This window comes from Mizuhopecten yessoensis, unplaced genomic scaffold, assembly GCF_002113885.1.
Source record: "Mizuhopecten yessoensis strain PY_sf001 unplaced genomic scaffold, ASM211388v2 scaffold2671, whole genome shotgun sequence".
Classification (NCBI taxonomy): Eukaryota; Metazoa; Mollusca; class Bivalvia; order Pectinida; family Pectinidae; genus Mizuhopecten; species Mizuhopecten yessoensis.
In genome coordinates this window covers 1,962,953-1,985,051 of record NW_018404662.1, presented here as the reverse complement: position 1 = coordinate 1,985,051, position 22,099 = coordinate 1,962,953, and the positions used below count along the sequence as shown (strand labels likewise).

Below are 22,099 nucleotides of genomic sequence, written 5' to 3'. Positions count from 1 at the left end.
CAATTGTATATATGGTTTTTGGGTGGGGATCTCAACTGTTTCCAAGCTGTGACTAAAAAACTAGGCCCCTAGGGGTTCGGTCAGACCCGCTGGTCTATTCTAATATCATGACTGCATTCGTCTCTTTATGCCCAGCATTTGTATATATAGTTTTGGGGAGGGGATCTCAACCGTTTCAAAGTTATGACCAAGGGACTATGTCTCCAAGGGTGGGGCCAGACCCTAGAGCCATCCTGGAAGCAACTGTGCATTCTTCTCTTTATACTCAGCAATTGTATATATGGTTTTACGGTGGGGATCTCAACCATTTCCAAGTAATAAACTTGTTTTGATCTCACCCCTTAGCCAGGGGGGTCAGCAACAACATTTGTACAATTTTGCATCCCTACCTCCCATGAATGCTTCCGACCAAATATGGTCGATATCCATGGCTTATTTCTACAGAAGAAGTCGTTTATAGCAATATGCCAATTGCCCTCTTTTGGCCTCGCCCCTCAGCCCCCCCCGGGGGGGGGGGGGGGGGGGGGGGAGGGGGGGTCAGCTCCCCCATTTGTAAAATTTTGCAAAATACTTCCCCATTTGGAAACAAAAAAAGGCTTTTAGTAATTAACTTCTGAACGGCAGAAGCATCGGATTTTGTCCGTACCTGGTGTGCGGTTCTTAGTACCTACATTGTGTAATTTAGAGCAACAGATATACCAAAACGTCAACACCAATACATAAATACACTATATTCGAAAGCGTTAACACACACAAAATATTCAACGGTGTCAACGCAAAGGGACAAAATACACCACACAAAGAAAACATACATCGGAGCATCACCAAACAAACAAAAATAAGCCTGGCATCAACTCACTACAGACAAATTACACCATACTGTCAACGATGGCAAATTCACAACCAAAATGAAAAACCAAAATAGAAATAAGACAATCCAAACCAAATCCATCGGAAAATACAATGAAAGTACAATATTGGGGCAAATACTGCTACGTTATAACGAGATACATCCCATACTAACCATTTTCAACATTGTGTCCACCAGCATCGCTTCGAACAATTTATAAACGAAACTTGAATATCTAGTTCACTAAACAGGGTTTACATGTGTTAAAAAATAAAGTGATACATCTTAATGTTAATCCTTTAGTTCTACATAATTGCAAAAAAAAAGCACATGTACGAAATGAAAAAAACAACATGTTTCGGTCTTTGGTGAAAACTGTAAAATATAGTTATCCATTTCAATTTTGGCTTAATCCGGTAGAAGATAATCCGCACCTTTCTTCTCAAAATGCATTCAAGCCAGGATCGAAACACACACATGTTCGAATTACAGCCGGCCAACGGAATAGTGAAGTAAGTAATAATTATATAGACGCCGAGTGGTGACACTCTTGACAGAAAACACCCACATTGATGTTGTTTAACAGGACGTAATGTGCCTCAAAACAACATTTATGGACGTGCTAACCGGAAGTCACAGGTTGCCTGTCATCGCGAGACAACCACCTACCCACGTGGACCTTATAAAAATGTCGAACTTATCTCAAAAGATCTGGAAATGTCGTAGTAGCTGTAAGAAACGGGATGAAAACAGATACCATGTCAGGAGAGGGAACACATTTAATGGAAAAGGCCCTTTTATCATGGTATGTTCCTACTTTGTGGACACAAGTTCCCAGAATATTCGATGACGTTATATTTACTACCAGTGCGACCAGAGAACAGCTACATGTATATATTTATCGGGCGGTAAGCATAGAAACATAAGCTTGAGTGCAGCCAAACCTGTTATGTATACAATAATGATGCAGAGGTTCCTATGTGGTTTATCTTCATATTGATGTTTTAACGTGTTCTTTTAATTTTATCCTCGACGAAAACCGATTATCGATGAGAGGGATTGGTTCCAGGTGCCCTGTAAGATTTCACACTAAAAAGGTTTAAAGCATACCATACGGCCTCGTTGTGAAACCCAAAGCATAACCACATATTCCAGAACGAATGATATGAAATATGTTCGTTTAGCAAAAAAGCCAAACAAATGAAGGCAAAAAACTGAAAACACAATTTAACACAGGAAACGTTTGCGGGAGGCTGGATCTTCCATAGTGGATCTGCACTTTAAAGTTTAAAACAATTCTCCCCTGCACGAAAAAGTGGATTATTTACGGTCGATTAAATCTCCTTGGTGTGAAATTGACTACATGTATATGCATAGATTTTTGTATAAACAACATATTTTGGCATATCATTTAAAGGAAATGAATTTTCATTCATTCTTGTTTATTTGTAAAGTGAATGTTTGCTTCTATGCTGATTACAATAATGGTGTAGATATCAATGTTTAAAGTTCCTATTATATATTGTTTTCCCTTTGTGTCTTCCTTTAACTTACTCTCCTAGTTCACCAAAGCTGTTGCAAGTATCCCAAACATTCCCACAATGCAATGAATTATATTTAAATATAGAAATTAATGGGCATGTTTTTGTTGCTATAAAGATCACCTCCGTACTGTAATCTACCACTAACCTTATCCTGCCATTGGCAAAATTGTGAAACAATAAAGCATTTCCACACACTTTGTAGAAATAAATAAGATGCCCCTTTGACACTGTATGTTGGTAGAGAAATTCCGGAAAGACATTCCGGTTAGCAGTGGCAGATGCGAATCTACATCAAATGGGCTGTGAATGCGCTTCAATGAAATCCTCACGCACACCGGGTCATTTTTATTTCGGAAAGGTTTCAGATCTTTTTTGTCCACGGTATGGTAATGGTGTGTTGCTAGATGTTGAGAAAAAGCAGACAATTTTGTACCTCGTTATTGTTTGTTGGAGGGAGAATAAAACGTGCTCAGGAAACAATTTCAATTTCCTTACAATTACTAGACACTGTCTTTGATCGGATGTCTGAGTATTGTCAGACCGAAGGAGCTGTCCGAGGGCGCGCGTACGGCAATAGCTTCAGTACTGACAGATGTACACCAAACATTTCAACAAAGTATACAAAATTACAGAGTAAAATACAAACGTACAGATACCCAGGTCAGCTGGCTTTTATCCATCTGTCCTTGCACAGCAATACACACACAACTAAATGTGTGTAGCAGAGAACATGTATAATATCATTTCTTCATTTGGTTTGCTAAATTTGGGTATTCTACATCCTGATTAGTTTCTCTATATCCGATTTAATCTTTTATATTACTTTCTAACGGCGTCACAAGTAAAACCAGATCACGTTTCGTTAGGCATTTTTATATATATATATATATATATATAATAAAAAGGGATTAAATGTCCATGTGAAGAACGTAAATATAGAAAAAATAAGATTAACGACCGACGTTAATCTTATTTTTTCTATATATACATGTATAAGTCCTTGCGAAGGAAAATATAGAATAAAAACAAAAATTTCCAGATCGTCCGCTAGGCCTTTCTGCCTTCTAGGGCTTCTTCAGGCGGATTGATGTTTATTCATCACCGTTGGTTACATGACGTCATCAATATTTGTATAGTCAACAATTTAAGTGACGTCATAAATAAACAAGCATAGTGACGTTACAAACAATACCAAGACAAAGAAAACATCTACATACAATACATTGCAAAAATCATTGTGCATTCAGGCTGGGTTTGAGGACTTTTATAAACATATTTTCTTTAATTTCTCTTGCAACTACATCGTCGCTATTCAGTTTGTAAATAGGTAACACATGAAAATCATCTTTAGAACATCGATGCATATGTTTGCTAACTTTAAAAAATCTTAGTTCATTGTCCTTCATTTGTTGTCTATGTACATTCATTCGTATTCTCAATTCACATCCGGTCTGTCCGATATAAAATTCACCACATTGTTTACATATTAAAGAGTAAATAACATTCTTAGAATTACAGTTAATGTCTGATCTAATTTCTATTTTGGAACCATTTGCAAAAACGTAGTCTTTACATTCAATGATAATCTTACATGTACCACACCTTGGTTTCTTACATTTTTTTACACCAGTGACAACATTTGTGGTATTCATATCAAATTTGGATGTACATAGTAAACGTTTTAAGCTTTTAGGTTGTCTTTTACAGTTTATAATCTTCTTCTTATCAAAAATACACTTCATGTTCTCACTGTTTTTCATAAAATTTACAAAATGTTTAACGACAGGAAACATATTACAATTATTTGGATTGTAAGTAGTAACAAATGGTATGATATCAGCATCTTTGGTGTTAGCTCTTTCTAAATTAACACTGACAGGGCCTTTCTCTTTAGCTCTTTGTATGGCGTTTAGTACCACTTCAGCAGGATAACGTTTGCTTTTAAGATAAAGTTTCAAATCGTCCAATCTATCTTCTAATATTTTTTTATCGCTAACAACCGTGACTAATTTCGATGCTAAACCATATGGAATGTTAAGCTTAGTGTGTTTAGCATGATTTGAAAAGAAATCCAAATAATTGTGAGAATCTGTAGGTTTACAATATATATCGCTAACAATATTTTGTCCTTTAATTTCTACAAAAATATCCAAGAAAGGTATTCCTTTTTCACTTAACTCCATTGTGTAATTCAAATCGGGATGCAAGGCATTTAGCATATTGAAAAATTCCAGAAGATTCTCACCTGGAGGCCAAATAATAAAGCAATCATCTAGAAATCTCAAAAAGTTGTCTTTAAAATAATTTGCAAAAGTAACACTAAATGTGTTTTTAACATTTGTATAAAGTTTATCTTCTAAATACCCAAGGACAAGCGTCGCATAGGTAGGGGCCACCTTTGTTCCCATTGCAGTACCTTTACACTGTTGGTAAAAATTACCATTAAAACAAAACGTATTGTTTTCCAATACAATTTTTAATGCTTCAACAATGAATTGTTTATCAAATCTAGAATCTACTTTTCCAGGACATTTATTCAACCAATAGCTAATGGCCTCAATTCCCAAATTATGTGGAATATTTGTATACAAGCTTATTACATCAAAAGTTACAAGTTTACAATCCTCCTTAACTTGATTCGGCAAATGAGACAAAAAATCTATATCGTCACGTATCAAACTCTTTACCTCCGTACATAGAGGTTTCAGAAGCAAGTCTAAAAAATGACTTAAACGTTGAGTAACGCTTTCCGGACCACCAACTATAGGTCTGAATTTAAGATCGTTGGGAGATTTTAGGCAAATGTAATCAGCACCTTGCTCTTTGATAGCTTTTGAAATTAATTCACTTTTGTGTATCTTTGGAAGACCATAAAAATAACTTGAGCGATATACAAAGTCTGTAAGATATTCTATTTCCTTATCTTTAAAATTTTCTCTATGCTTTCTCACAAGATTCGTAATATAATTCATAGTCTCTGCATCTGTGTCAGAGGGAATTTCTATTGACTATTTTATGAAAATGACTTACTGACAGTCCACCAACCACGAGGGAACGGATACTGCAATTTCCGGATCCTGCAATTTCAAAATCCACATAATTTGGGAATTGAGGCCATTAGCTATTAGTTGAATAAATGTCCTGGAAAAGTAGATTCTAGATTTGATAAACAATTCATTGTTGAAGCATTAAAAATTGTATTGGAAAACAATACGTTTTGTTTTAATGGTAATTTTTACCAACAGTGTAAAGGTACTGCAATGGGAACAAAGGTGGCCCCTACCTATGCGACGCTTGTCCTTGGGTATTTAGAAGATAAACTTTATACAAATGTTAAAAACACATTTAGTGTTACTTTTGCAAATTATTTTAAAGACAACTTTTTGAGATTTCTAGATGATTGCTTTATTATTTGGCCTCCAGGTGAGAATCTTCTGGAATTTTTCAATATGCTAAATGCCTTGCATCCCGATTTGAATTACACAATGGAGTTAAGTGAAAAAGGAATACCTTTCTTGGATATTTTTGTAGAAATTAAAGGACAAAATATTGTTAGCGATATATATTGTAAACCTACAGATTCTCACAATTATTTGGATTTCTTTTCAAATCATGCTAAACACACTAAGCTTAACATTCCATATGGTTTAGCATCGAAATTAGTCACGGTTGTTAGCGATAAAAAAATATTAGAAGATAGATTGGACGATTTGAAACTTTATCTTAAAAGCAAACGTTATCCTGCTGAAGTGGTACTAAACGCCATACAAAGAGCTAAAGAGAAAGGCCCTGTCAGTGTTAATTTAGAAAGAGCTAACACCAAAGATGCTGATATCATACCATTTGTTACTACTTACAATCCAAATAATTGTAATATGTTTCCTGTCGTTAAACATTTTGTAAATTTTATGAAAAACAGTGAGAACATGAAGTGTATTTTTGATAAGAAGAAGATTATAAACTGTAAAAGACAACCTAAAAGCTTAAAACGTTTACTATGTACATCCAAATTTGATATGAATACCACAAATGTTGTCACTGGTGTAAAAAAATGTAAGAAACCAAGGTGTGGTACATGTAAGATTATCATTGAATGTAAAGACTACGTTTTTGCAAATGGTTCCAAAATAGAAATTAGATCAGACATTAACTGTAATTCTAAGAATGTTATTTACTCTTTAATATGTAAACAATGTGGTGAATTTTATATCGGACAGACCGGATGTGAATTGAGAATACGAATGAATGTACATAGACAACAAATGAAGGACAATGAACTAAGATTTTTAAAAGTTAGCAAACATATGCATCGATGTTCTAAAGATGATTTTCATGTGTTACCTATTTACAAACTGAATAGCGACGATGTAGTTGCAAGAGAAATTAAAGAAAATATGTTTATAAAAGTCCTCAAACCCAGCCTGAATGCACAATGATTTTTGCAATGTATTGTATGTAGATTTTTTCTTTGTCTTGGTATTGTTTGTAACGTCACTATGCTTGTTTATTTATGACGTCACTAAAATTGTTGACTATATAAATATTGATGACGTCATGTAACCAACGGTGATAAATAAACATCAATCCGCCTGAAGAAGCCCTAGAAGGCAGAAAGGCCTAGCGGACGATCTGGAAAGTTTTGTTTTTATTCTATATATATATATATATATTGTGGGAATAAAAGTAAGATCCAATGCATTTTTAAGGATAACTTTCAATCTTTTCAATCTGAATATATGACCTGTTGAGAGAAAAAGTCAGTGAAGGCGGGCACAGGAAGAGAGGTGGGGTAGAAAACCCCCCAGCATATTTGTTCCATATGTGCGTATACCATTGAGGTTACATAATATAATTTAATGTCCCATTTTTTATATTTAAGATAATCCGTGCGTCTGGTAAAAACATTACTGTTACATCACAGACGTCCAAATTTTTGGGCGTGGAGTATGTGGATTTCGAGTTTTTGTTAAGATGTGGTATAAACGGAGAATACAAAGATTACTGCCAATCCAGACAATCTGATGGATGACAATACATACCACTGTTAACAGATTCTCCAGCTGTAGGAGGCATGCGTCCCTTGCGTTAGGAACGGATTTACATGATGTTGTTTGTCTATTGGATTAAAGCCAGTACATTCAAGAGTAGTTTTTTCCTGATTGATAATCCATGCCTAAGAGCAGTATTGAATTACTTCTGACAAACTTAAATTTTACCTAAGGATATTACTTTTAGCACAGTTTGGTCTCAAAAGACAACTAATTGTCTGTTTTCCTTTTCTGCTATTACGATACCAGTATTTCATATACTGCTAAATAATATCTGTATTTTCATTTTAAGTTACCCATTGCCTCTAACGAACATAGACTTGTCAAGAGCAACTGACAGTACGGTATATGTATCAATTATCTACGATAATACACCTCATAAATACTGGTCGCTGACACCAGAATATGTATACATCACGAATGTGTTTATACAAATTACATACAGGAACCTATTACCAATATGATTATTAGAACAGGTTGTTTATGATAGATATGTTCAGGTTTCATATAAAACCCGATATGCAATAAGCATTAACCAAAATCGTAAGATAAGCAACAAGCATGTAGTATCAGCCTGTTTTCCGGCAGCATTCCCATATCATATGCCCCTCTCTCAGACAACATCGGGAGTCGACAGCTTTAACGTAACGTACAACCTATACGTCAATTCAACTGTAATCTCTCTGATTTAATATCTGTTCATTTTTTTATCATTTTGCTGCAGAAAAAGTGAAGAAATCCGGCATGTTTGTTTTCTTTTTCCGTGTATCGGACCACCCTCAAGTCTGCAAATACTATACACTGCTCTCTGAGCTTTACTAATGTGTGCGAATAGATATATAATGGTGCCGCCCAGAGTAAACCGATTTGGTAAATGCATTTGCTGTCTTTTTAATTAAAACCTGACAAAATCACATATTTCTACGCATACCCCATAGAAGTATTTTTGGAATAAGTAGAAGACAAATGCTCCCTATCCCGAAGTGTCGTCTTCTGGGACAAAAGCATGGCTGTGTTACCTGCTGTGACATTTTAGCATCGAGGTGATTCCGATTCTACACATTAGACCACCCTAATGCATACAGATGTAAGATTCTCTATATGTGTCCTTATCTTTAGCAACGAGCTGGCGTTCTACTGTTCCGTTCACATTTATTCACGAAACTGTTAATGGTAAAACATAAATCGTGTACATTGTTGTGTATTGATACGGAGGTTTATCCTTTGTTTTTACTGCAAAACCCATTTTCAATCTCGTTAAAATAATTGAAGTACATTAGACGAAGTTTTACAAATAGGATAGTCATGTGCTACATATTTATTCCAGAATAAGTACTCCATAACTGGTTCATATTAACGCTGATGTTTTACAGCCGGGTTAATACATGTATCTGCTTTCGAAAACAAAATTGACCAGATCAGATGACGCATCAGACTTAAGTTAAGATTTATAATCTCCTAGGACATTATGACATATTATGACAGTTCATGATTGAAGTTCGGTATCATTCTAGTTTAACTTTATTCATGATAACGATACTCCTTTTGTTGTGTCCTCTGTATAGAAGTCTACTTCCTCAAGTATCATCAGTGTTCTCCTAATAACCCCCTAACCACAGCCTGTATTTACTAGCATATTTCCAAAAGTAAGTTTCACAGGTAACATGCTTATCAATGGTGGAAGACATTTCTTAAATATTCAACTTCTGGAATAAAAACCGCATTTCACTTTATTTAAACCTAATTCAATAAAACAATGAATGAGACATATTTTGCACTATCATCCGGTTAAGAAATTGGTTGGATAATCGTACTAGCTGTAGCTAAGTTGTAAACATTTAGTAATCAAGTATTATATTAAAGGATCAACCATGATATCACCTTACGTTTGCGGTCCAATTTAAGAGAGACATAATGGAACCTTCAAGACGGCATTCATTTCTATTTGTGAAAGTGTGGTAATATTATACGTTTGCTATTTAAAACAAATCCCGCGCAATGTGTAGTCAATTAAAAAAATCGGAAACTTAATTTTTCTTCCAAAATCACACACATAAAACTGGATTTTCCTTCCGATATAGTTTATTAGCAATACCACATATGTGTTGATAAACTTGTCCAAACCATAATGTTAAAATGATGCTATACAATGTTAGATCACCGACAGCAGAAATCACAAAAAAAAGTGCACGTCCGCGTTAGAAAAGAGTCTTAACTGCGGACGTCAGTTGAACAGGTATGTTTGCTCTTTTAATGTACCAACATTTGTTTATATGCAGGCTTTAATTTCTGTAAAATGTAGATAAATATCAAAGTACAGCAACATCGGATAAAACGACGTCGTCGTAAATGGAATGACGACGTCACGGAACAAGAATATCAAATGTAATATTTTCAATGAGTAATGTCATAAGTGGACACCAAGCGATGACGTAACAACAAAAAGGTCGGTTTATGTGATGCTCCATTCCGTACGAGTGATACAGGGTACTGCATCATATGAATCGAAAAATACATTTATCAGTATAGCAAGATTAAATAGGTTTGCAATAAAAAAGAGTTCCACAAGCATTTGCATGTTTTACAAACAGGACCACCCCTATATACAACAGTAAACTTGTAAATGTTTGTTAACGATAAGAGTGATTCAGTAACATTGTCTGTCCCCGTTATGTAACACTGCAGTCCTAATCCACAATGGCGATTGAATCCGTCAGCACCCGTTGCTTAGCTGAAGAGAAATGAGAGAATATTCTGGTTTGTATAAATGTCAGCTCTGCAAGGCTACAACTCACGATCTAGACTTTTGCTGACAAGCAACTTCCTCTATGGGGGGAGGCTCCATCAACAAAAACAGAAGATTAGCTCCGAGGTTACCTGTTAACACTGTAGCCTATTACAGCATGAACGATTACCTTAAAACAGAATGCGGAAGATGGACGCAATTAAGAAATTAGCATAACATGTTTGTCATTATGTACATCAAAATAAATTGTTTAAAACATTTTCTGGTTTGATGTGTTTACATTTACAGGCGGAACAGACGAAACATACTTAATGCGTTTTACAAGCAGTATGCAGTTTGAGTTACATATAATTAGTGTCACTGTGTATTTTAGGATGGAGTCGATTCATGAGTTAACGTGATATGTATGTATAGTCACTGTTCAAAACAACAAGACAACATCGAGAAAAACATAATCGCATTCAATATCGATAAATCTAGAGCAAAATATGAACAGAGGAAAGATTCACATTGAGACCCATGTACCAGGAGAATAAGACGAGGTGTTCCGGAAGGGTACGTGTGTTCTGCGCCATTGACGACACCCGCCAAGTAAATATAGGTCAGCAAAACCTCAAGGCACACATCAAATAACGTGCGTTTGATCAAGTATAGTAATAGATGTTTCTGGTCTGTATACAATTTTATATCTGGTGTCCGAACAGACAAACAGTAAGGTATGTAAAGGTTCATTTAATTTCCAAAATAAAATAAAGGAATATCCTTAACCAACTTTTATTAGTTCAGGTCAATTATACAAAACGTGGGAAAATTGCACTTTCTTCCATATAGATATTTACATATTTGAAATGCGTAATACGTCTGCAGTTGCAGGAAGAATCCATCAATGCATAAACAAATGTCCTTCCCTCGGGAAGTCTTTCCCAAACTATGTCGACTGTTAGCTATGTAATACATAATTACTTTAACACATCCTGCCACATATCTCGTCACATCAACACAAATTAGTATACCGATAGCTTAATCCTGCTTTCTTTCACATATGGAACATGTTTCAATATTCTATACGAAGTAATAGTTGCGCTCAGACACTCAAATTCTCAGAAGCCGTGAAGGAACTTACGCATCATTTTCGTCTGTGGTGATTATGAATGTAAACATATAGGGTAGATAATCGGATACAAATGAGGAAATCGTTAGCGAATGTTGAGCACCCACATTTGGTTTTAATATGATTGTTAGTCAATAGCTTTGATACAAAACAAGTTTAAATACCTCTTCATTTTTACGAGGTATGTTAAGAATATCGTACCGGCTTTGTGTGTTTAGTTCATTGCTTACTCATTCTACACATATGGAGTTCAGGGGAAAGTCTACGCTGTGTCTGTTCAATGTTACCAAGTATTCCTACGTAACATTTTATACATATCGTAAATATATACATTGTACATAACTGTTAATCAATCGTTGAAAATCAAGGTGCAAGATTGTTGACTATTTACTTCATATAAAACGACATATACAGCAATGTAAATGTTTCATTAGAGTGATCAACACATCTAATAAACAAGTTTGACAATGGTTAAGTAGCGATGGTTTGGTTTAGCATTTATAAGATCAGATGTGCGGGGAATATATGCAAAATATATTTTACAACACAAATAAAATAGTTTTCATCTTATTCAAATTTATTACAATGACATAGCACAGCCAAACATTATTCATTTAAACAATGTTCTCGACTTTGGTTGATAATAGGACATATCTACATTAACAGGAAGTTATATGTCGGTAGCAGACCTTTTGCTAACCCTTCATAGCCAGGTAGGAGTACATCTGTCTTAGGAAACTGTAACCCACAGGACATTAAACCTCGATAAAGTCTTAACATCATCGGGTAGTAGATTATACTTCTTACCTGTTTCACAAACCTCTTTACAAAACCTAACCTATATCACCTGGAAAAGCCATGAAACCGGCCTCTAGGTTGAATCTTATCAAACACATTTTAATGTATAAAGAACTAGCTATAAAACAAATACGTACCATCCAGATGTTGGAAAGTGTTATTCAACTTTATTTTTAGTATGATCAAATTCAAGTTCTCCTACTCATGTACTAGTAGAGTCTGCTTCTACTTACTTCTGTCTGGTTAACATCTGTATATGTGATCTACAAGATATCATTTCTTGTTTCAGTTTTGATTTGTTTCTATATTTACACAGTTAAGGCATAGGTCACCAAAATATCTAAATAGTTGTTCTTGTGCTTAGCATAAACTTTATCTACTTACGTCTGTGCTCACGCTAGCCATTCACTTTTTCGTTAATAACGAAATGAAATAAACCCCTTTCGCTATATATGCGAAAGCCTTTTGCCCTGGATAATTCAATAAACATTGTGCATCTCCGTCGTCTTATAACATCGATATCGACAGAAAATGAACAAAAGCAACATCCCGACCAAAATGCGACTGTTGTCTCAGCCAATAAAACGCTTACTAAATCTTTCCGATGCAAACATATATGTGACCGAGACAACCGAAGAATGGTTTCGTCCGTCATTCCAAAGACTTTCCCGTGACAGGTCATTAGGGAAGTTACTAACATGGGAATTGTTTAATTATTGAATTCCACCACTCTTCAATAGAACAACTTTATCTAAATGATATTTTATGTGATATTTGTAGTGTAGACTGCACAACTGTACATAGGCCTATCGAAAAGTGTCGGCATGGTGGCAGCCACTCGAGATACGTAATGACAACTTATAAACAAGTTATCGAGTTGTTGAAATGTAGGACTATCTTGATTAAACTTGTCCCGATTTTAGTCGTATTAAAACTACACTATGAACGTTCCCGATTGTAACGTCCGGACCAATATAGAATATGAATATTGTGTTTTGCACCGTCCGCCGGGGCTCCTATTGTCACATGAATTAAAAGATCCCAATATATTGACATTGGCAATTTTTGAAAGAAGACCAGTCTCAATTCATTTTCACCTGTTCCCCATCAATAACTAAATACTATTTCATATTGGAAATGGCAATTATTTACTCCAGTTACAGTGAAAAATATGAGTTTGTGTAAATACTTCTACAAGCCAAACTTTTTATGAGTTTGTGTCCTTCATTGTACCCTTCATTGTACTTACGATTGAAGATTAAAAAAAAAGAACACTGTCAAGGAAAACGTAAAGCGTATTGTTAAAAACAGGATTTGTTTTAATTTTTATTAGTCAGTTTTTATTTATTTTTTTACTAGTCGCAAATTTAAAATATATAATCATGTGCATTGATACGTAATTTTATTTGACCATTGGATTTGGTTTACTCTGACATAATTAAAGACTTTTGAATTTTAAGGTATGAAAATTTGAGAACTGCAATTTGAAACTGTTTAATTAAATACATTATCCATGTGACATTTTGCTCGCTTCCACACGTCTGATACTAATATACATATAGCTGTAAACTATGATACACTGACTGACTGTCCTGAATTTAGTCAGATGATATGCAGTCTAAACCTCAGAATGATTGAAGCCATTATATAGAGGTGTTCAGTTTCATTATTCCTTTCTTTTACTTCCTAATGCTTAAAACAGAATGACATTGTATCGTTTCATTTGGACGTAAATAAGGTGCCTTTAGCAACTTTTGCTAAAAGAGTTTTTGGTCTAGAGTGAGCACAGTATGGAGTACTTAGCATTACGGATACATGGTAAGAACAAAATCCGGGAATTTGATTTTGTGCTTATAATAAAAGAATTACTTTATGTACAGTACTTTATTGGTGTATCACCACACCTATAGATAACAATCGTGCAGAATTATGTATATATAACGATATTACACGATTTCAGTAAATGACACATCTATCATTGAACACATGGTATAAATCAAAGCCATATTAACCTACCCGTTATAGAGATGTATATTGCTCTATTAAGGCATACCGACGATGTTTCTAGACACCAGAACATATCAATGTTTACAACGTACGACAAAGACGCACCATAACCCTAAGACTGCATTTCCGAAACGGCCAGTATTAGATAATTAAATCAGATTGAGATGGGATGCTGAAACCAAACATTGCTCCAGATTATAATATATTTATTCCATTTTTACTAAACATTAGAAAAGACGTTTCTGTAATGGTTTCCAAACTTAAAATGAAAATCTTACAGCAGGAATAATTGGAGGGTAAAATGATAATTCCGATATTTTTGCAAACGATGCTTATTTTGCAGCAATAATCCAATTTATCACCTTAATCTGAAATATGCACTTACTAAATCATTCTGGCTACTTATTCAAATCTGTCTCTAGAATATTAATGTGAGTTAAGCAGCACTACTATTTTCTAGTCATTTTTCATATTATAATATAATTGTTAAACGTGACTTGGCATCAATTATGATTACATTTACATAACAACATCCCTATTAATTGCCTCCAACAGATCTGTCTCCTTCTCCTCCCGTGATGATGTTTGTTCTCCTTACTATTAACTGTACGTACACGTCAATATAGTTATGCTAACTTAAACATCGGTTGTAAAGTATACAAGTTAGTGTTAACACTATGTAATCCTCTGTTGTCAAGTGTACACGTCAATATAGTTATGCTAACTTAAACATCGGTTGTTAAGGATACAAGTTAATGTTAACACTATATAATCCTCTGTTGACAAGTGTGCATAACAATAAAGGCAAATGTTAACATGGGTTGTTAAGGATACATGTAAATGTTAACACTATATAATTATCTGTTGTCAAGTGTGCATAACAATAAAGGCAAATGATAACGTCGGTTGTTAAGGATACATGTTAATGTAAACACTATTTAATCCTCTGTTGTCAAGTGTACATGTCAATAAAGACCAATGATAACGTCGGTTGTGAAGGATACATGTTAATGTAAACACTATTTAATCCTCTGTTGTCAAGTGTACATGTCAATAAAGACCAATGATAACGTCGGTTGTTAAGGATACATGTTAATGTAAACACTATTTAATCCTCAGTTGTCAAGTGTACATGTCAATAAAGACCAATGATAACGTCGGTTGTTAAGGAAACATGTTAATGTAAACACTATTTAATCCTCAGTTGTCAAGTGTACATATCAATAAAGACCAATGATAACGTCGGTTGTTAAGGATACATGTTAATGTAAACACTATTTAATCCTCGGTTGTCAAGTGTACATATCAATAAAGACCAATGATAACGTCGGTTGTTAAGGATACATGTTAATGTTAACACTATTTAATCCTCTGTTGTCAAGTGTACATGTCAATAAAGACCAATGATAACGTCGGTTGTTAAGGAAACATGTTAATGTAAACACTATTTAATCCTCAGTTGTCAAGTGTACATATCAATAAAGACCAATGATAACGTCGGTTGTTAAGGATACATGTTAATGTGAACACTATTTAATCCTCGGTTGTCAAGTGTACATGTCAATAAAGACCAATGATAACGTCGGTTGTTAAGGAAACATGTTAATGTAAACACTATTTAATCCTCAGTTGTCAAGTGTACATATCAATAAAGACCAATGATAACGTCGGTTGTTAAGGATACATGTTAATGTGAACACTATTTAATCCTCGGTTGTCAAGTGTACATATCAATAAAGACCAATGATAACGTCGGTTGTTAAGGATACAAGTTAATGTTAACACTATTTAATCCTCTGTTGTCAAGTGTACATATCAATAAAGACCAATGATAACGACGGTTGTTAAGGATACATGTTAATGTTAACACTATTTAATCCTCTGTTGTCAAGTGTACATGTCAATAAAGACCAATGATAACGTCGGTTGTTAAGGATACAAGTTAATGTTAACACTATTTAATCCTCAGTTGTCAAGTGTACATAACAATAAAGGCCAATGTTTACTATTGTTCTTTCATAGTTTAGATAATTTTGGAGTTACATAAATATCTTAAAATTGTCTGTACATATACTTCAATAATTGAATATAACCTTACAATAACATCAACACGAGAGATAAATCTTTTGGAACACGTACGGCAGAAATGGTCTTATTCAAGATTCACATCGAGTGACCATCCCAAAAAGATAAAGAAATATGTTCATCTGTTATTTTTACTATCTCAGGAGGAAGAAACAAGACAAATTTTGATGGATAAAAGAATAATCCATGGGAACATTGCCAATCGTACAAAAATTGATTATTAAATCAAAGGCCATTCGTTTGACCTCAATGATATTAAATATATAACCACACCAATGTATCTAACTCACGTGACCCAACGTGACTGTTACATTCTAAACAGGTCCTGGAAAAATCATCAGGCGCGTGTGAGCTCTACAGTTGGATATAAACATTGATTCTACTGATTAACATCTAAGATAATATCCAGACCATCGAACAGACGTTGAAATTTAGTTCTCTTTTATATTTACTTTAAATTTAAAAAAAACAAAAACGAAAGTGTTTATAGGTGTACGCGATGCCATGTTAATGATGGGGGTCTGTTGTTTTGAGAAGCAACACACGAGGGGGTGGTATGGCCACTAAGTATGTAACGACACACGCGTCCGCCAGATGTAAATGTCTAATTACACAAAAAATTAATTTCATGCTGGTCGCTGTGGAAATGTACTTTCTTACGTGTGCAGCGGCAGTAAAAGTTATTAGCACAATATTAAACATCACATTGCGAGTCGACAAATAGCTTCGTCTTGATTATACGTTGAAAGCTTTGTTCACTTCATGTTAAAACGTTACACATTTTAAAAGTATATTTATTACCTTCACCCATTCACCCCTGAAATTTCATAATGAACAATTCCAACCTTTGAATTGGAAGAGTTCAAATGTGTCTTCAGGGGTGAATGAGTTAATAGCAGTATCAAGTCGTCACGTGGTTAGGTATATCCCAACAGATTGTGACTTAAAATATAATTGTCTGCATTAAGCTTAATACCCAAGATAAATAATTGCAGCGACAAAGGGGCGAAAAACCCGTTAATGGTTTATAGTACATTTGCACTTTACTGAAATGTGTAACTTCATGTGGATATGCAAGTAATTAGTTGAAGTACATGTATTTCATCAATTTCCTTTCTTGTTAAATAACCGAGATTAAATTAAATAATTATTTCTAAATCAAACTTGTTAACGGAATAAACGTGTTACTGTTGACAACATATTAAGAGTATATTTTTTTCTTGTCATTACAGAATGTACGTTCAGATGTAAAGTATGGGCACTAAAGCTGTTAAGGGTCAAACCCAGTGCAGAAAATATAAGGAAAGGGTGTTTTGAGAAGTTCCAATCTTGATAATGAGGTAAACGTCGTTAATTTAAAAAGTCCTAATTTTCAGTATGAAATATCGTTACTGTCTATTTTTACGTAAGCACCTGTGTTAAAGTCAGACAAAGGATGCAACTTGGAGAACATTTCATAAATCAGAACAAATAGAGACGATATATTTTGGAAATAATTTGAAAAAGCAAAGAAACAAGAGAATATCGAAGTGTAAACACTACGTAATATGAACTCGAAATCAATGAAATGTGGCAAAATATATACATTGGAGATATTCATACGGACACCTTTGTATATTATCAAGGTGTTCCGAAAGGATGACAGTCTACTAATCGGCATCAGCCATGTAAATCTAGGTAAACTCAAAGGAATTCCCTGTTCTTAAATAGGAACCGGGTTAGAAGCAAGGAAACCTCAAGGTCCATTTACAGTCTTAACTGAAATGTTGACATTTATGTCACACAATAAAACAATAATTCCCAATGAGATCGTGATGCCGACCATAAGATTTGCAAACAGTATTTATTAACTTGCATTTGTTTTTTCTTAAGTTTTCGCTCAATCAATCATAATATTCCGAGCAAGCCCTAACCAAAGACTGAACCCTGCCTATTAAAATAAGATATTTCAATTATTAACCTTTGTTATAATATCCCAGCTAAATGGTTTTTGTCTCTATCTGCCTGGACATATTACATTTTCTGTATACATAATCTGTAAGGAATTGCTGAAATGGATGTCGTCCCATCTGAAAAGGGTTCTAATAGGCAATGCCTGTGGTTAATCCACTTGAACATTTTGTTACTATTTGAAATAGTTTATATCATACAATAATAATAATTAACACCACCAATAATTCACTATGTATCCTACTAAGTGTACTCGTAATATCTCAAAAATGTATACCATCTATTGGTACAATCACTGACGCGGGAGGCAGATCACCGTTGAGACGTAGGGGTATATTACCAGTGAGATGTAGAAGGGTGTTTTTCCAGTACAAAACAAATGTTGATGGAGACAGATTCCCCCACAGTATGGGGCGAATTAATTGATCCAGCAGTAGTAATGAATACCATTCGTAGTTAACATTCTGGTAGTCGTTCATTCCCCATGGTCAACTTACTACTACATGGTGCCATATACACAAAATCATTTAATAATCACAAAAGAATGCAATTGATGCTCCACGCTTAGGAAAATACACAGATAAAGAGAGCTTCATATTCCAGAAAGAGAAACGCTGAACAAAGTATGATATTTTAATTTTGATTTTAGATTTGCGTTTAACATAGCATCGATAAATAATAATAAAATAAAGCATAAACAAAACAAATAAAGTATATGTTTAATTTAGGAATAGTAAGGAATTTCAACTTCTCTTGAAGACAAATTTTCTTGCTCATGTTTACTTGCAGTTACATACTCCTCTCCAGATAGTGTAAATAGCATCGTACCACTTGTAAACGTATGTAAATTAAGCTAACTAAGCCCTACCATAGATGTGTTTGCAATGTGTTTTAGTAAGCCTGATGGTAAGTACATTACTGGTGTATCCCGTGACCTCATCTGTGGTTCACCAGACCTGGTCTGTATTAGCTATCCCGCTGACGCGGCCTCAGACCATCCATCCTTTCCAGGGGAGGGGCAAGCCTTAAGGATCAGGCACGAGCCCCAACAGTTTGGATATAGGTCTGCATCCCCAGGGGGGCAACTTAATAGCAGTGTAGGGGCGTGGCTTTAATTAGTAAACAGTATATCTAGACCGACTGAAATCACTTTCTCCTTTGTCACACACAATATAAGTTGTTGCAGACGTTTTTAATAGTCATGCAGTTATGTTTTAGATGAAGGTTGAACCAGCTCAAAGCTTTGATAAGGCTTATGCTAACTCCAAGTAAAATCAAAACTAGCTCTCTCCAGTATCAAAAGTAAGAAGATAAAGTTCCATATTTGAGAATAACTATAATAATCAAACTTACTTCGTAGTGATTCTATTACGTTTATTATGTATGAATATAACTTATAGTGTCAAACATGCATGCTAAGGTGTAAACATAAAAACACTGTCGACAATGTTGAGACAGATCAAATGTTTCCCGTTTATCTGTTTTATAGACAAACCACATGTATCACAAATATTTGCATGTTGCAATGATGCAAAATATTCGAGTTCCCTTTATCACATCAATGAATCACTTACTCCAGCTTAAAACTTGAAAGATTATTTTCATTCGATTTATCTATTATATTCAGGGTTTTTTTGTGACGCGTGGGGATAATAATGAATTTCCTTTTAATTTGGTATTTCTCCATATACTGTTGCTCTCCGCTTGTGTGGACTAATTTGTGGTAATATCATCATCGCTTCATTTTGAATACATATACAATATGTCTTTATATTACGTTTTCATATCCTTTGCAAAAGAATGTAAATACGGAATGTTCAGGTGATAACTGTTAAAGTATATTGTTCTCTCAGCATACGTGCTGTCAGCAACCCATCAACCAATCTACGCCAAGCAGGTGTAGTGCTACCAAACAAAGACAGGTATGATGACGAGCAATTGATACCAAGGTCATTACCCGTGCCTTAATGGAGGCATCACACTGCTAGTCCAATGACCTTAGGCTTTTATATACCATTGTTGGGATAATTTGCTGCTGATTACAAAAAACGTAAAGGCCAGTAACTGAAAATGAACCATTCTATGGAAGGGGATCACCGCCATAATTATTTTTTTATAGAATTAGTTACTTCTGGTTTTGAATCTAATTCTATGTACATTTGTATTATTTCCCTAGTTGATAAGTTATAGAATTAGTTACTTCTGGTTTGGAATCTAATTCTATGTACATTTGTTTTATTTCTCTAGTTGATAAGTTATAGAATTAGTTACTTCTGGTTTTGAATCTAATTCTATGTTCATTTGTATTAATTCTATGTTCATTTGTATTGTTTCACTCGTTTACAAATCTATTGCGTGTTCATTCCATGCTATGCTAGTTTTACCGATCGCGATTTCGACATCGTTTATGACTGGAGCGCCGCTTGTCGTCTTAATGAGGAACTAAAATTCTAGAATGAATTCTAGAATTTTAGTTCTCATTAAGACAACAGCCGGCGCTTAAATCGCCAACGAAATTCGCGGAAATTAATGCTCGCTCCCTTAAACCGGAAACATACCCGGTTCATTGTGGCAGTAGATTTTTGAAAATGCAGTCAACAGTGCGGTAAGTCTTGGTTATATTATGACAGCAATTGAACTGTAATCTATTTAGGTTTGAGCCAAAATTGTTTGTATCGTAGCAGAAAATCGTCATATTTATAGTTAGGATGCCGTAGCCATAACGAAATCCCACAAGTATTTGGTAACTGGCAAAATGTTAACCCTGCACACAGGGGTTCGTTACAAATACATGTCTGAAATACAGAACTGATATTGGTGCTGTCATAGCTTGCAAAGGGACAAGTCGGTCTTGGAAGGTTGCAACACGTTTAATACGTTGTGTAGAAAGTAAAACTTTGATATCAAGTATCCAATCACAAGTGTTTGAAATTCTGACTGTAAATTGAGATAAAAATCATATAAAAAATAAGGGTATTAGTCTACTACCAAAAAAGTAGCAATACCCTTATGTTTTATATGATTTTTATCTCAATATTTACAGTAAGGATTTCAAATACCTTGGAACCATATGTACATTTTTTCCTGTTCATGCTTCATAATTAATTTTGATAAATTTGAGAAGTGGATGCAAATTTCATATTCAGAACAGCATACAGTGATCAGCTAATTAAAACTAACCGCCTGAAATACGCATAAAAATCAAGATTTAAATTTTCTACTGTTATCTGTTATTAGATGATGACATCTGATTCAATCAAGTATGCCTCATTCGAGGAAAATGTGCATAACCCTGGCCTGCCCATATGCATTTGTAGCAGATGTCATATAGCGAGTCAGGTAACAATAAAACTTGTCTCATATAGGAGATGCTAAATCTATAGCTATAGTTCATGGGAACAGTGGTTATTGAGTGATATTGGATGTCAATATTGTTGACCAATTATCAAACATATCTTTGATTTAAGTTAATTTATAATACTAGTTTTAAGTCGTTATCATTTTTTTTCATGTGCATTATGTACAACATTTAGCAAATATTACTGAAATCTCAATGACATAATTGTTGTAGGTCTGGTTTGGTAAGCATGAAGTGTTATGAAGTGCCAGTTTGCCAACCTGATTTCTGGTTTTTGACAGCAGACCATCTTCTTCCTTGATACCTGAACAACTCCCACAGTGAAGAGACATTTCCTGAACAATGGAGGTAGTGCATATAAAAATGTATCATGTTTCACAATGTTTGAAACTGTTTATATGCTGGTATGTGTAAATTATTTTTAGGTCACCACCCGTCTGTAAACTTTAAGATATTTTCTTAAGAACCGGGGAATGAATCTTTTTAAACTTGGTAAGCTTCATCCTTGGTGTCCACTTGTCCTGAAGTCGAACAGCTCAGTGGATTTTGACTACATTTGGCCTGGAGTTAGAGTATCCTTGGTCAAAGGGGACCCAATTTTG

At 34.6% G+C, this 22,099-nt stretch overlaps 1 protein-coding gene across 2 annotated transcripts in view; it reads right to left on the bottom strand.

Annotated features, from left to right (window-relative positions):
* LOC110446313 (5-oxoprolinase-like) overlaps window positions 1-22,099 on the bottom strand; it is a 114,736-nt gene that overhangs the window by 7,516 nt on the left and 85,121 nt on the right. The window contains exon 35 of one of the 2 annotated variants that reach the window (XM_021491398.1): window positions 5,425-5,471. The exons of the other annotated variant lie outside the window; for it this stretch is intronic. Coding sequence (XP_021347073.1) covers window positions 5,425-5,471 — 47 coding nt within the window. The remainder of the gene's footprint in view (window positions 1-5,424; window positions 5,472-22,099) is intronic. 2 annotated transcript variants of the gene reach the window in all.